The sequence below is a fragment of the Caretta caretta genome, chromosome 3 (genome assembly GCF_965140235.1).
Source record: "Caretta caretta isolate rCarCar2 chromosome 3, rCarCar1.hap1, whole genome shotgun sequence".
Classification (NCBI taxonomy): domain Eukaryota; kingdom Metazoa; phylum Chordata; order Testudines; family Cheloniidae; genus Caretta; species Caretta caretta.
The window spans coordinates 74,516,960-74,532,455 of NC_134208.1; the positions used below are offsets into that span (position 1 = coordinate 74,516,960).

Here is a 15,496-nt window from a genome sequence, read left to right on the forward strand (position 1 = left end):
TGGTGCTTAGTTCACCGTTTACCCCGGGGAAGGAAGTAATCATGCCAACCCTGAGAGGTACATACTTAGCACAGATTACTTTCCCCACCATGGTGGTTCAGCAATGTTTGCCAGTGCAGGGGGTAAAAGTTGGGAAACTGAGTCACAAGTCCACCCAATTTAGGCTTAATCAATTTTTGCTTTTATTTATACCATTTCAGAAAGAAATATTATCACTCAGTGTCTGGACATACATTTATGCCATCCAGATAACAACAGACAAGACAGAATTGGTAAACAGCCCAAGTTGCCACATTCTGGAACACTGGGAAGTTCCTCCACCTTCCACGATCGTTGTCGCCTCCTCTGATCCCTTGGTCTGGTCCTTCAGCCCTGTTCCTCAGTTTCTGGTCTGGTGTTTCTCCAGTGTGGGTCCATGTTTGCTTGGTCTTTTATACATTTCTACACTACAGAGTCCTTAATCTTCATCAAATTGGCTTTTAGCACATCAACCTTATGGATTTTAGGTAACCAGTACATTACGCATGCGCAAGCTTCAGTTACCCAACTTAGGTATTTTTCCTGCTGGTTTTGCAGTTTCTGGGTGATGTTGTTTTGTGTCACCTTGCCCTGTGTCTTTTTTGTTTCTGTGTTTTTATTTATCATTACTTGTTTGTATATCTATTTCTTAGATCTCCCAACATAACATGTTGATTCTGTTCTATTGGCAATAACATTTTAAGCAGATTAGAAATTCTATGTAAAAGAAGAATTGGCAAAACCACACTCATGCCACCAAAACCTTGGCTTAAGAGATACCTTATCTGTACTCATTCTCTGCACATAATTACAAGTCATTAAAATATAGCTATCAAAGCTTTTAATCTTACCATTAACAGTTCTTCATTTTATATTTCAATGTTACAAGTCAGTATTTGGATTCTTTAATGTCCACATATCTTCATTCAGAGCTCAGATTTATTTGTAAATCATTACAAAGAAACTTCATTAGAAATTTTCCTGTGAATGCATTTTTGAGGGGTGATTCCATTTTAGGGGCCTTGATATTTAGTTGTTTTAATGATACTCCAACACCAGTATACTCTGAGAGAGAGGGGAAGGGGGCAACATGGTTAAAACTTCCACTTCCTGTCCCTGGATGTCCACTCCCCACCCACTTGAATAGGAAGGGGAGTAGCAGTGCTGTGGAGGCTTCTGTCTCTCCCTTGTGTAGCAACCTTCAATGCAAGTAGCCCACGCAGTGGGGTAAGAAGTTGCATTCCTCCACATTGCTCCCCTATAACGGTGCATAACACAGATCACAATTGTATCTATATTCAGCACTCTAAGCAGATTTCTAATAGAGGTTGGTTCTTTCACTATTTCATTCAAATAGAAGGAGAATGGATCTTGCTTTGGTTTTGTATTGCCATTTTCTATAATGCCTCAGCGGTGGCATTACCCTTTCACAAGAGTCTCTCTCATAACCATTATCTCACTTAACTATTGCAGAACTGCTCCAGTTCAAGGGTCTCTTAGCATTTCTGTTACTGACCTAGTCCCTGAGAGCTTATAAACATAGTTCTTAATTCACATCATGAGGGGGAAAAAAAAAAAAAAGACTCTGTTTCGATCTGGCCTTTTCAGATTCAGTACATCCTCAGAGCTAGAGATCAGCCCCCTGTCAAACTGAAACATAGTATTATATTAACATTTCAGCAAAAATAATACTGCATCCAAATGCAGTGAGCCAGATCCTCAGCTGCCACAAATCAGCGTAGCTCCACCAAAGCCAAGGATCTGATCCAGCATTCTTACTATTCACTGACACACTATCCATCTGTCTGGATTCGGAGTGGTATTTGCAAGGTAAAATTCTAGCAACCTAACAGCTTCCAATACAAAATGACCGATCAGAACAGTCCAATGTAATGTCAGAATGCATCTGAAAGTAAAAATGCTACAAAAAGTGATAATGAAATTTACCTTTTAAAAAATATCTGCATAGATGTCAAAATATGATACCAAAATGTAAAATTATGTTAAACCATTAGCATACTGAAAAAAACAAGATGAGAGAAAACTTTCATGTGAAGCTATAGAATAGATTTTAGGTATAATGTAATGAACCATAAATCATTATCCTTATTTAGATTACAGCAAACATTACAAATATAATTTAAGCTGTCAATGATGCAAAAAATCAAAGAGTCCTATAGATTCAAACCACTCCAGTATTATAGATCTGTATCCTATTGACAGAGCCAGCACTTCATTTTTTTTGTTGTCAAAATATTTAGCACCATTATCACAGAGCCCAGTCTCTACATTTGTGTAGATTTGAGCTACTAAACATGAGCAGGAATATGCCAAAACCTTAAAATGGAGAAAAGTTTGCATTCAGGGAAATAGCAAAGGAGGCAACAGAGAAAAGGAGCGTCAGTGCTGACCTGCAGCTGTATCTGCAAGCTGTGGAGGAGGCAGTGTCTGTGATATCCTTTGGCTCTTCAAGAAGGGGAAAAAATTTCTCCAGAGAGCACTGGCAACAGCAAGGTGGTGCTCTTTAGCCACTAATGGAAGTTGTGTGTTTGGGCCCGTGTTCCCTAGCTGAGGTCCCTGGATCACACGTTCGTGCACACTCCTAGGGAGAAACAAAAACAACGTTAACATGTAATAAATGAAAAAAACAGATTCTTTCACAGTTTCTTTAAACTGTATAGTCTGAGAACTGAAGGATCATTTTGTGTAATTAAAACCTTTTTGCAAGACATTATGCATACCGGTTATTTGATGGATGAATGATGGCATATTAAGCACCATAAAGTTAATGTTAATTACTAATGTCAACCATTAATTATATGCCTTTTAATATGTCAGATCAAAATGAGAAACAGGTCACTTTAAAAAGAACGTTTGCATTTTGCAACTGCTGGCAAGACAAGTGAGTCTTGCTTACAATCCAAAGCCAGGCACTCTTTTTTTTAAAATTATCTGTAAGAGTGTAAGTGCATGGGTGTGTACAGAAAAACAGTAAATAATGAAAAATGCTTTTTCTTAATTGCAAGACTTAGTATTAAAGTTGACTTTTTAATTTGTGAGACCTCCGTAGATGCGTGGTTAGATAAGAGAAAAGATGCATGTTTTCCTGATGCATTGTAGACAATTCGGTTTGACAGTAGGGCCACAGCTTTCTTAGTACAGTAAGGACAAAAGTTACCACTACCACACAACTCCCATCTCTTCATGAGACAATGTGGCATAAATTCAATAATGCACTCAATTTTCTTTGATTATTCTTCTAGTACCATTCCTGCTACTTAATCTAATTTGGAAGTTGTGACTTTCTAGAGGTTTAATAGAGATATGTCTGCAGGGAATCAATGTTCTCAGAGAAATGGGGGTGGGGGGGAGCATTAATACATTTGTCTGGTAGACTAGGATAGGAGGCATTACTGCAATGGGCTGATCAACTAAATAACATGCTTATTAAAAACAATCTGCAGGAACACACTGTCATTCCTGTTCCTATTTATCTTCTGGTCAACTCAATTGAGATTGTGCATTAAAGCACAGGCAGCATTATTACATTTGCTTTATTAAATTCTATAAACAGCACTGTAAAGTCAGAGTCAAGATATTTAGAAGATAATAGCATAGAGTGAAGGCAGTGAGACTTGCTTTAACGCTAATGTTTGTAGACTATACCATAAGAAAAAAAACATGAGATAGTCACACGAGCAAATGTTTCACAACACTCCTTTCTCTGGCTTCCTAGGTTTTTATTCTATGCTCATCCTAATAAATAAAGTTCCCCCCTGGAGAATGTGAAAGAATTATAAAAGAATTACACAACTCATGACACTCATTAGGACATCTGGACTGGAATAATTTTAAATAAAGAGCGGACAGGCAGCAAGGCCTACTCTTAGCCCTGGTCTACACTAGGAGTTGAGGTCGAATTTAGCAGCGTTAAATCGATTTAGCCCTGCACCCGTCCACACAAAGCTCTTTTTTCGACTTAAAGGGCTCTTAAAACCGATTTCTTTACTCCACCCCTGACAAGGGGATTAGCGCTGAAATTGGCCTTGCTGGGTCGAAATTGGGGTACTGGGGATGCAATTCGACAGTATTGGCATCTGGGAGCTATCCCAGAGGGCTCCATTGTGACCGCTCTGGACAGCACTCTCAACTCAGATTCACTGACCAGGTAGACAGGAAAAGGCCCGAGAACTTTTGAATCTCATTTCCTGTTTGGCCAGCATGGCAAGCTGCAGGTGACTGCAGAGCTCATCAGCAGAGGTGACCATGATGGAGTCCCAGAATCGCAAAAGAGCTCCAGCACGGACCGAACGGGAGGTATGGGATCTGATCGCTGTATGGGGAGAGGAATCCGTGCTATCAGAACTCCGTTCCAGTTTTCAAAATGCCAAAACATTTGTCAAAATCTCCCAGGGCATGAAGGACAGAGAGCATAACAGGGACCCGAAGCAGTGCCACATGATACTTAAGAAGCTGAGGCAAGCCTACCAGAAAACCAGAGAGGCAAACAGCCACTGCGGGTCAGAGCCCCAAACATACCGCTTCTATGATGAGCTGCATGCCATTTTAGGGGGTTCAACCACCACTACCCCCACCGTGTGCTTTGACTGCATCAATGGAAAGGGAGGCCACACGGAAGCAGATTTTGGGGATGAGGAAAATGATGATGATGAGGTTGTAGATAGCTCACAGCAAGCAAGCGGAGAAACCGGTTTTCCTGACAGCCAGGAACTGTTTCTCACCCTGGACCTGGAGCCAGTACCCCCCAAACCCACCCAAGGCTGTCTCCTGGACCCGCCAGGCAGAGAAGGGACCTCTGGTGAGTGTACCTTTTTAAATTGTATACATGGTTTAAAAGCAAGAGTGTTTAATGATTCATTTGCGCTGGCATTCGCGGCCAGTACAGCTACTGGAAAAGTCTGTTAACGTGTCTGGGAATAGAGCGGAAATCCTCCATCGACATCTCCATAAAGCTCTCCTGGATGTATTCCCAAAGCCTTTGCAAAAGGCTTATTCTGTCCACCATCGTAGGACACTTTACCATGCCAGGTCAGTAGCATGTAGTCGGGAATCATTGCAGAGCAAAGCATTGCAATGTATGTTTGCTGGTGTTCAAACAACATCCGTTCTTTATCTCTGTGTTATCCTCAGGAGAGTGATATCATTCATCATGGTTGAAATAGGGTGCTTTTCTTAAGGGGACATTCAGAGGTGCCTCTTCCTGCTGGGCTGTTTGCCTGTGGCTGAACAGAAATGTTCCCCGCTGTTAGCCATGGGGAGGGGTTAGCCACGTGGTGGGGGGAGGCAGAACGCGACCTTGTAACGAAAGCACATGTGCTATGTATGTAATGTTAACAGCAAGGTTTACCGAGAAAGAGTGTACCCATTGTTCTATAAAATGTGTCTTTTTAAATACCACTGTCCTTTTTTATTTCTCCACCAGCTGCATGTGTTTCAAGGATCTTCTCCTTCCCAGAGGCTAGCAAAGATTAGAAAGTGAAAAAAACGCACTCGCGATGAAATGTTCTCTGAGCTCATGCTGTAAGCTCCCACACTGACAGAGCACAGACGAATGTGTGGAGGCAGACAATGTCAGAGTGCAGGAAAGCACAAAATGACCGGGAGGAGAGGTGGCGGGCTGAAGAGAGTAAGTGGCGGGCTGAAGAGAGGGCTGAAGCTGAAAGGTGGCAGCAGCGTGATGAGAGGGGGCAGGATTCAATGCTGAGGCTGCTGGAGGATCAAACCAATATACTCCAGTGTATGGTTGAGCTGCAGGAAAGGCAGCAGCACAGACTGCCGCTACAGCCCCTGTGTAACCAACCGCCTTCCTCCCCAAGTTCCATAGTCTCCTCACCCAGATGCCCAAGAACGTGGTGGGGGGCCTCCGGCCACTCCACCCCAGAGGATTGCCCAAGAAACAGAACGCTGGCATTCAATAAGTTTTAAAGTGCTGGGTGGCCTTGTCCTTCCCTCCTCCACCAACCCACCTGGTGCTTTCCCCCTCCTCCACCCCTCCCGGGCTACCTTGGCAGTTATCCCCCTACCTATGTGATGAATTAATAAAGAATACATGACTGTGAAGCAACAATGACTTTATTGCCTCTGCAAGCAGTGATTGAAGGGAGGCGGGGAGGGTGGTTAGCTTACAGGGAAGTAGAGTGAACCAAGGGTGTGGGGGGGGGGGTTATCAAGGAGAAACAAACAGAACTTTCACACCATTCACAACTGGTTTTCAAAGCTTCTCTGATGCACACCATGCCCTCCTGTGCTCTTCTAACAGCCCTGGTGTCTGGCTGCATGTAACCAGCTGTCAGGCGATTTCCTCAACCTCCCACCCCGCCATAAACATCTCCCCCTTACTCTCACGGATATTGTGGTGCGCACAGCAAGCAGTAATAACAGTGGGAATATTGGTTTTGGTGAGGTCTAACCCAGTCAGTAAACTGCGCCAGCACGCTTTTAAACGTCCAAATGCACGTTCTACCACCATTCTCCACTTGCTCAGCCTGTAGTTGAACAGCTCCTAACTACTGTCCGGGGTGCCTGTGTATGACTTCATGAGCCATGACATTAAGGGGTAGGCTGGGTCTCCAAGGATAACTATAGGCATTTCAACATGCCCAATGGTTATTTTCTGGTCTGGGAAGTAAGTTCCTTTTTGCAGCTTTTGAAACAGACCAGAGTTTCTAAAGATGCGAGCGTCATGTACCCTTCCCGGCCATCCCACGTTGATGTTGGTGTAACGTCCCTTGTAATCCATCAGTGCTTGCAGCACTATTGAAAAGTACCCCTTGCGGTTTATGTACTCGCCGGTTTGGTGCTCCGGTGTCAAGATAGGGATGTGGGTTCCATCTATGGCCCCACCACAGTTAGGGAATCCCATTGCAGAAAAGCCATCCACTATGACCTGCACATTTCCCAGGGTCACTACCCTTGATATCAGCAGATCTTTGATTGCGTTGGCTACTTGCATCACAGCAGCCCCCACAGTAGATTTGCCCACTCCAAATTGATTCCCGACTGACCGGTAGCTGTCTGGCATTGCAAGCTTCCAGAGGGCTATTGCCACTCGCTTCTCAACTGTGAGGGCTGCTCTCATCTTGGTTTTCTGGCACTTCAGGCAGGGGAAAGCAAGTCAAAGTTCCATGAAAGTGTCCTTATGCATGCAAAAGTTTCGCAGCCACTGGGAATCGTCCCAGACCTGCAACACTATGCGGTCCCACCAGTCTGTGCTTGTTTCCCGGGCCCAGAATCGGCGTTCCACCACATGAACCTGCCCCATTAGCACTATGATGCCCACATTGCCAGGGCCCGTGCTTTGAGAGAAGTCTGTATCCATGTCCTGATCACTCTCGTCACCGTGCTGACATCGCCTACTCACCCGGTTTCGATTTGGCAGATGCTGGTGCTGCATATATTGCTGGATAACGTGTGTGGTCTTTAATGTGCTCCTCATTGCCAAAGTGATCTGAGCAGGCTCCATGCTTGCCGTGGTATGGCGTCTGCATGGAAAAAAGGCGCGGAATGATTGTCTGCCATTGCTCTGACGGAGGGAGGGGAGACTGACGACATGGCTTACAGAGTTGGCTTACAGGGAATTAAAATCAACAAAGGGGGTGGCTTTACATCAAGGAGAAACAAAAACAACTGTCACACAGAATAGCCCCCTCAAGGATTGAACTCAAAAGCCTGGGTTTAGCAGGCCAATGGTCAACCCACTGAGCTATCCCTCCCCCTAGTATTCCAGGCAGGACTGAATCTCCATTAAACTTTTCAAGGTGCCCCTGACAGACCTCACCAAAATGATTGTCGGCCATTGATTTCACAGAGGGAGGAAGAGAGGGGGGAGCAAATGAATATAAAACAAATCTGGTGTATTTCTTGTTTTGATCCACTCCATCTATCTTTTACATCTTTGGCTGGCAGCAGACAGTGCAGTAGGACTGCTAGCCATACTCATCTCCTGGCTGCTCGGCAGAAGACAGTGAAATAGGACTGCCAGCCATCCTCATCTCTTGCCTACTTGCCATAAAATGGTGCAATAGGACTACTAGCCATCCTCATCTGCTGGCTGCTCGCCAGAAGACGGTGCAATACGACTACTGGCAGGACTAAAGAGAATGACCTGGTCGAGTCACTCGTATTTTAGTCCCTGCGCCCAGGTCTGCCCAGGTGCTCCTGACAGACCTTACCGAGGCGGCACCTCGGACATGATGAGGATGGTTTTCAGGCCTATTGCACTGTCTGCTGCCACAAGGCAATGAGCTGCTGCTGTGTAGCAATGCAGTACCGCATCTACCAGCACCCAGGAGACGTACGGTGACAGTGAGCTGAGCGGGCTCCATGCTTGCCATGGTATGGCGTCTGCACAGGTAACTCAGGAAAAAAGGCACAAAACGATTGTCTGCCGTTGCTTTCATGGGGGGAGGGAGGGCCTGATGACATGTACCCAGAACCACCTGCGACAATGTTTTTGCCCCATTAGGCATTGGGATCTCAACCCAGAATTCCAATGGACGGCGGAGACTGCAGGAACTGTGGGATAGCTACCCACAGTGCAACGCTCCAGAAGTCGACACTAGCCTCGGTACTGTGGAAGCACTCCGCCGAGTTAATGCACTGAATGCACTTAGAGCATTTTGTGTGGGGACACACACACTCGAATATATAAAAACGATTTCTAAAAAACCGACTGCTATAAATTCGACCTTATTCCGTAGTGTAGACATACCCTTAGGATGGTTGGTATTAGAAGTGTGTATCATTGTACCAAATTAGTATCCAAAAAATTCTCCCAAACGGATCATTTTAAAAATAAAGCATACTGGCTGTCAAAGGTAACAGATACCTTATGGCTATCCACAGGCAGCTATTAGTTTCAATGGGATACACACAGGGAATTTAGTACCACTACTTTTTGACTGGTTACAGTTAACACACATAATATAGGTTGCGTAATGTAGTATAAGGCATCAAATATTTTGTTGAAAGGGCCATGGTCCAAACACAAGTGGGAACCAGAAATCCCTGACTTCTAAGATTACCTCTAGCATTTATTCCCTCTGTGGCCTTAGATAAGTAATTTAACCTTTGTGAACTTCAGTATCCGATCCAGGGAATTGGGGTGGTAATATTTATCTCCACTTTCATAGGATGTTGCGAAGACTAATCAATGCTTGTAAAAAACACTTAGAAGACGAAAATTCTGTTCAGTATAACAGTTGAGTAATCCATTTGAAGAAACAAATAATCTCCAAGTTAACATGCATAAAAAGGTGCTTCTTTGGGATTTTCTCTGACACACACAACAGGTACAGCAACAACAACAGAAATACAAGTTCAAAAAAACAGGTATGTAACAATTTGGGCTTATAACAATATGGTTGAGTTAACTCTGAGCAGAAAAAGGGCTAACAGACTGAGTTAAAAAAATAAAAGGAATTAATGGCTCAAAAAATCTGAATGGTTCTGTTTGTTTTAATAAAGGGAGGGAGAATTCCTTTTAATACAGCAAGTAAAATTACAAGGACCAAATTCTATCTTTACTCACATCTGTACAAACCTACTGATTGGTCCAAAATCCTTCTCCTCTCCTCCAAATTGCCTCTCCAAAGAAAGACTGTTTACATTTCCTTTAGCCATCTATGCCTAGTGGAAGGATATTCAGTCTTCCAAAGTAAGGTAACATATCGCTGAGCCAGGAGAAAGGCAACATGCACAAATATGTGTTTATGTTTATTCATAGTGACCTAAACAAACACTTGCAATGAGGTAAATGCTTAGAGTCAATGGGGCCCGAATCTGTGCTAGAGAAGGGGTTCTCAAACTGGGGGTCGGGACCCCTCACAGGCTCACGAGGTTATTACATGGGGGAGCACAATTTGTCAACTTCCACCCCAAGCCCTGCTTTGCCTCCAGCATTTATAATGGTGTTAAATATATAAAAAAGTGTTTTTAATTTGTAAGGAGGGCTCGCACTCAGAGGCTTGCTATGTGAAAGGGGTCACCAGTACAAAAGTTTGAGAACCACTGTGCTAGAGTCAAAGTTCAGTCAGCCACTTCCACCAATAAACAAACCCTTTATTGCAATAACAATATTGATAAATACAGCCATGCTTTTCGCTTAGCAGTCTCGACAAATGTGCCCACTAGAAACCTGCTCTACTACTGAGATCATATACTTTCTGTTTTCGCTAAAACAAGGTGTTTTTCTGTTTACTAACAGACAAAATAAAATTTGGCTTCATAAAAGCCAGGAACATTTGTTACTCCTGTCCGCAGCCTGGAGGTTGTGCTGGATAATCATATAGCAGCAGTGTTCAGGAACACTTTGTACTGTTTGTACCTGGACAGAGATTGCAGCCATTTCTTTCAGGTGTGGCCCTTGCCACCAGGATCTGTGCCTTTGTCCCCTCCAGACTTAGGGCTATACTTTGGGTCAATCCAGAAATTTAAACAGGTGCAGAATGCCACAGATTGCCTATTAAATGGAGGTGCATGTCACCAGCGCACCATGATCTGCTGTAGCTGCCTACTAGCTTCTAGACTGAATGTAGTGTTTATTTTGATCTACAAAGGCTTGGGACCCTGCAACTTGAGAGGCTGCCTCTCTCCACCTGCCATACTGTCTGGATGTGATCAGCAGAGGCATTTGTGCTGTATCCCTCTTGATTTAAAAGAAATGGGACCAGTGATAGAGCACTCTTTGTGAGAGGTCCTCAGCTCTGAAATAGGCTCCCTCCTGCAAGCCCCAGGCTTGCAATAGTCTAAATCCAGTAAGAGAAATTAGAAATTTTAGGAAGAAAAATAATCATTCACGTTCACAGGAATGCTAAGGAGACATTTAACAGCTGAGTAAAGGTTTATACAGTAGTTTTAAATGACCTAAAGTCAATACATCCTTACAAACAAATATTAAAACCACCCCAGCCTGTACCTGGCTTCCACTGGGGAAGATCAATGATCTAGGACTAGGTATAGAGATATGTTAAAGGTAACAACCTGGTTAATCTTGTATTAGGGACACGCTAACCTGAGGAAGAAACAGAAGATCTGGCTGCAAAACTAGCACTTTCCTCCAGGATCCATGTAGAGACAAGGGAAACTAGGGAGCTCAACTCTATCTACACATGCCTTGTTCCTCTGCATGATACGTAGCCCTCTCTGCTCTTTCAGTACTGTAACAGAGCCATAGGAACCATGCTGACGGGGACCCAAATCCCCTCAAATAGGGAGAGGCATACAGCATTGGAGGTGGGGAAGGTGGTTTAGATATTGCTGACAAGGTCAGCATGAACATACGAACATCCTGCAGGGTTGGAGAAAAGAAACCACCATTCTCCGTGGCTCCCCCGCCACACAGATCCTGCTTTCTGTGTGTGGGCAACACTACCTATGTTCTGCACTCTCCGCTCAAGGCCTACTGATGCGCTTACAGAAGCGGAGTGTAAAATACATTCCGTAATCTGAATGAAATCCAGGAAATGTTGCTCAAAAACTGCCCTGTAACTTTTTTATGTTGAGGGGTTTAAAAAAAAAAAAAAGGCAGAACCAGCATCCTTGGACAAAACTAGAAAGACTGGGTTGAGAGACATCTGTATTTCTAAGGTAATAAATGGCCTCGATGCTTAGAATTTCAAATACTAATATCAGTTCTTTCAAAAAAGGCCAGAAGCAGTCAAATGAAACAAAGCATCACTATAGAAAGACTGACAGCTTTGTATAGATAATAATAGAGGTCTTGTGTCCTATGAGGCACAGTAGGCCTAAATAATGAAGCACTCCCTCATCTCCTGCTCCAAATCTTCTTCCCCTCAGTGCCCCCAGTACAGAATAATCACTACAGTATCTCTTATTCAGTCATTTTGATAGCAAATTCAATGTATTTTATATTGGTCCAAATCTTTGGTTTTCAATACCAGTATTGACAAATAACTGCATCACAGAAGTTGTTGGAGGAAAGCTGAGACTTTATGAGAGGGGTAGGGGGGGCAGTTTAGTCTTTTGATACCTGGACTCAGAAAACTGGGGGAGCTGGTTCTGAATTTTTGGCTCCTGGGTGAATTGAGGAGATCCCCTTTACACTGCCCCTTTTGGGCAGGGACAGAGGGGACTTCAAATCTGGAAGTGTCGGGGGAGGGCAGCTATTAGGTTTTCTCCTCTGCACCCTGCCAGAAAATCTGCCACTACATCAACAACGATGGAAAAGAGTATTACTCTGATGTTTCCGCTAAATGACTAGGAGTGAAATATTTGTTGAAGTTGGCATCATTTAAAGTAGTATCCTTGAGCATCAGTGTTAACAATCCATTGATATGGATGAAGCAAGTGCCTTAAAAAAAAAGAAAATGTAGAGTACAATTACATGGCAAATTCAAAACAAAGAGCAATCATTCAGCAATTTATGCAGCCACAAAAATCTTGGCTGCATAATCATATTATATACACAACACTTTGATAACAATGCACTTGAAGCTTCTAAGGTATTGCATTTATCACAAGAGCAAAATTCTAAGATCTTTGTTATAAGGGATAGTCTATAAATTCCATTCAGTGAGATAATGGGTCTGATCACTGAACAGTATTTTACCTTTTTCAAACATTACAAACATCAACGCTCCTATGCACTTTTTTCTTTAAGAATTGTTGTTTCTTACAAAGCTTGGATCATGAACAAGTCTTCTACAGAAGTCACAAAAGTTCCTTATTTTTGACAGAATGATTCAAGTCTTCTTCAGTTGCTATGTTTTCATTCAGCATACAACAAAGACAAATATTTTCAAACAAATACGCCCTCCACTGGACTCTGAAATGACCTCTAAAATCATCTACATCTTTTGTTATAGTGCTCATGCTTGTCTTGGGTTTTTTCCCTAAAAAAATAAAAATAAAATAAAGACAACCAACCCCTTCAGCGATTACTCCTGGTGGAATTCTGGGCCAAAAAAATTAAAAATTTTGCAACAAAATAAAAATGGTGCGCACAATACTTTAAAATTCTGCAAAGTGTTGCATATTTTATGTGTCAAAATAACACAATGTAATCACACCAGTTTCAATTATTTTTGGTCATTTATTGCAAAATACCTGTCAGCAAGTATGTAACAGTGAGGCCTCATCTGGAGTACTGTGTCCAGTTTTGGGCCCCACACTACAAGAAGGATGTGGATAAATTGGAGAGAGTCCAGCGAAGGGCAACAAAAATGATTAGGGGTCTAGAACACATGACTTATGAGGAGAGGCTGAGGGAGCTGGGATTGTTTAGTCTGCAGAAGAGAAGAATGAGGGGGGATTTGATAGCTGCTTTCAACTACCTGAAAGGGGGCTCCAAAGAGGATGGCTCTAGACTGTTCTCAATGGTAGCAGATGACAGAACGAGGAGTAATGGTCTCAAGTTGCAGTGGGGGAGGTTTAGATTGGATATTAGGAAAAACTTTTTCACTAAGAGGGTGGTGAAACACTGGAATGCGTTACCTAGGGAGGTGGTAGAATCTCCTTCCTTAGAGGTTTTTAAGGTCAGGCTTGACAAAGCCCTGGCTGGGATGATTTAACTGGGAATTGGTCCTGCTTCGAGCAGGGGGTTGGACTAGATGACCTTCTGGGGTCCCTTCCAACCCTGATATTCTATGATTCTATATTCTAACAATTCAGACAACAAAAAAGATCTAGGAATGTTTTTTAACAAATAGATTCCTTACTAGGCATATTAATACAGAACTCTGAGTAATAATAATTCATTTAAACTTCAATACAGAACTGTATTTCCTGCACCCCTCAGAAGCAGTGCAAAGGCTTGGGGGAGTCAGGGGTAACGGAGGAACTGAGGGAGAAGGAAGTAAATTGCTGGGAATGAGCCTGGGTGTGAACCTGGAGGGTTGTTGGGTATGGGTGGGAAAAGTATGAAACAGGTTTTTTTTGCAGGGGCGGGGAGGGATTGTTAGGGAGCTTCCACCATGCAGACCTTGGCTGACCCCTAGCCTCTCCCATTCAGTCAGGCACATCTGCCTCTGTCCCCATATGTCTCTGTGCCCTCACCCAACCACTCCCTTGTCCCTGTACCCCCTCACCTCCGTTCCCATGTGTTTCTGTGCCGGGGGATGCTGGAACAATATTTATAGTGGGGGTACTGAGAGCCATTGATTCAAACTGTAACCTTGTGTATAATGGAAACTACTTCAAGCAAGGGGGTGCGGTAGCACCCCCAGCACGCCAAGTTCCCAGCATCTAGGTCTGTGCCCCCACCCAGCCACTCCCCTGTCTTTATGTAACTCTGCACCTCCTACCCCGTCCCCATGTGTCTTTGCACCTCCCTCCCCTGTGGCCCTGTGCCTCCACTCCCTTTCAGCCCCTGCCCCAGCTTGTCCTCCACTACTAGCCCTTATGAGTCCCTGTCTGACCCCCCAGCACCCTACGCTGTCTATCTCCCCATAGCTCCTGTCTCCTGACCTGGCCACAGGTGCTCTGAAGAAGGCAGGCTCTCTCTTCCTTAGCTGGCCATGAGCTGCAGCTTTGTTCTACTGCCACAGCGCCCTCGGGTAGGCAAAAGGTAGAACTGCAGAAGTTATTTTCTGCTGGGGGCTGCTGCTGTTCTTGCACCACAGCACCCTCTGGTAAGCAAAAGGCGGAACTGCAGCAACATTTTGGCGGAAGCTTTTTTTTTTGTGCAAAAAATTAGAAAACTGAGGGGCTCATTAATTATGCACATGTGCAGTAGCGCAGAATTCCCCCAGAAGTAAGAGACAGAAATTCAAGTCTTCATAGCTGCTCTGCAAGCTGTATACCTTTAACTTTCAGTAGGAAGAAGGTCTTAATCAAGCATAAAAACCAAAAATGGTATTCAGGAAGCTTTTGGATTCTCCATCCCACCTGGGCACCAATACCATTGGTTATACAGACGATACCTAGAAATTTAGGCATGCCTATTCCTTAAGCACAAAAAATTCCTTGCACATGCAGAGCACACCCCCTTTGAAATTCACTTGAGCATGGAAGGCTAATATAGGCATCTAGCTAATTGACTATCAGATCAGTTAGACACGACAGGTATAGAAAATTCCACTATGGATCCCAGACTCAACCCTCTTTTTGAGCAGGTTGTCTGATACTTGTGTTGAGTGGCAAAGATGTCTATAGTGCGATTGTTCCAGATCAGGAAGATGTCTGCAAGTATCCTGCTCATTGTTCAAGAGAAAATGCCTGAAGAGATTGTCCACTTGTGTGTTCTGCAGTCCAGGTAAGTGTACTGCCACTAGGTATATTCAATGGATGATGTGCCAGTTCCAGAGTTTGACTGCTTCCTGGAAAAGTAAGGAGGACCTTCTCTCACCTTATTTATTGATGTAAAACATGGTGGTTGTGTTGTCAGCCATTATTTGGACCAACTGTCCTGATATCCAATGGAGAAAGGATTTGCAGGTCTTCCGAGTTTCAGGACATTGATGTGAATTCTCCTCTCCCACAGGCCTGTGTTATTTGTTCA

General features: G+C 43.7%; 2 protein-coding genes across 5 annotated transcripts in view; one reads left to right on the top strand and one right to left on the bottom strand.

The window, feature by feature from the left end:
- Nucleotides 1–6,061, top strand: part of KLHL32 (kelch like family member 32) — a 236,131-nt gene extending 230,070 nt beyond the window's left edge. Inside the window, exons 13-14 of the transcript XR_012667619.1 lie at nucleotides 3,755–4,837; nucleotides 5,462–6,061. The gene's annotated coding sequence lies outside the window, so the exon portion shown is untranslated. The remainder of the gene's footprint in view (nucleotides 1–3,754; nucleotides 4,838–5,461) is intronic.
- The window catches only part of MMS22L (MMS22 like, DNA repair protein), a 139,205-nt gene that overhangs the window by 31,759 nt on the left and 91,950 nt on the right, over nucleotides 1–15,496 (bottom strand). For all 4 annotated transcript variants that reach the window (XM_048844953.2, XM_048844954.2, XM_075126590.1 and 1 more), the window contains one exon: nucleotides 2,430–2,620. In XM_048844953.2, coding sequence (XP_048700910.2) covers nucleotides 2,430–2,620 — 191 coding nt within the window. The remainder of the gene's footprint in view (nucleotides 1–2,429; nucleotides 2,621–15,496) is intronic.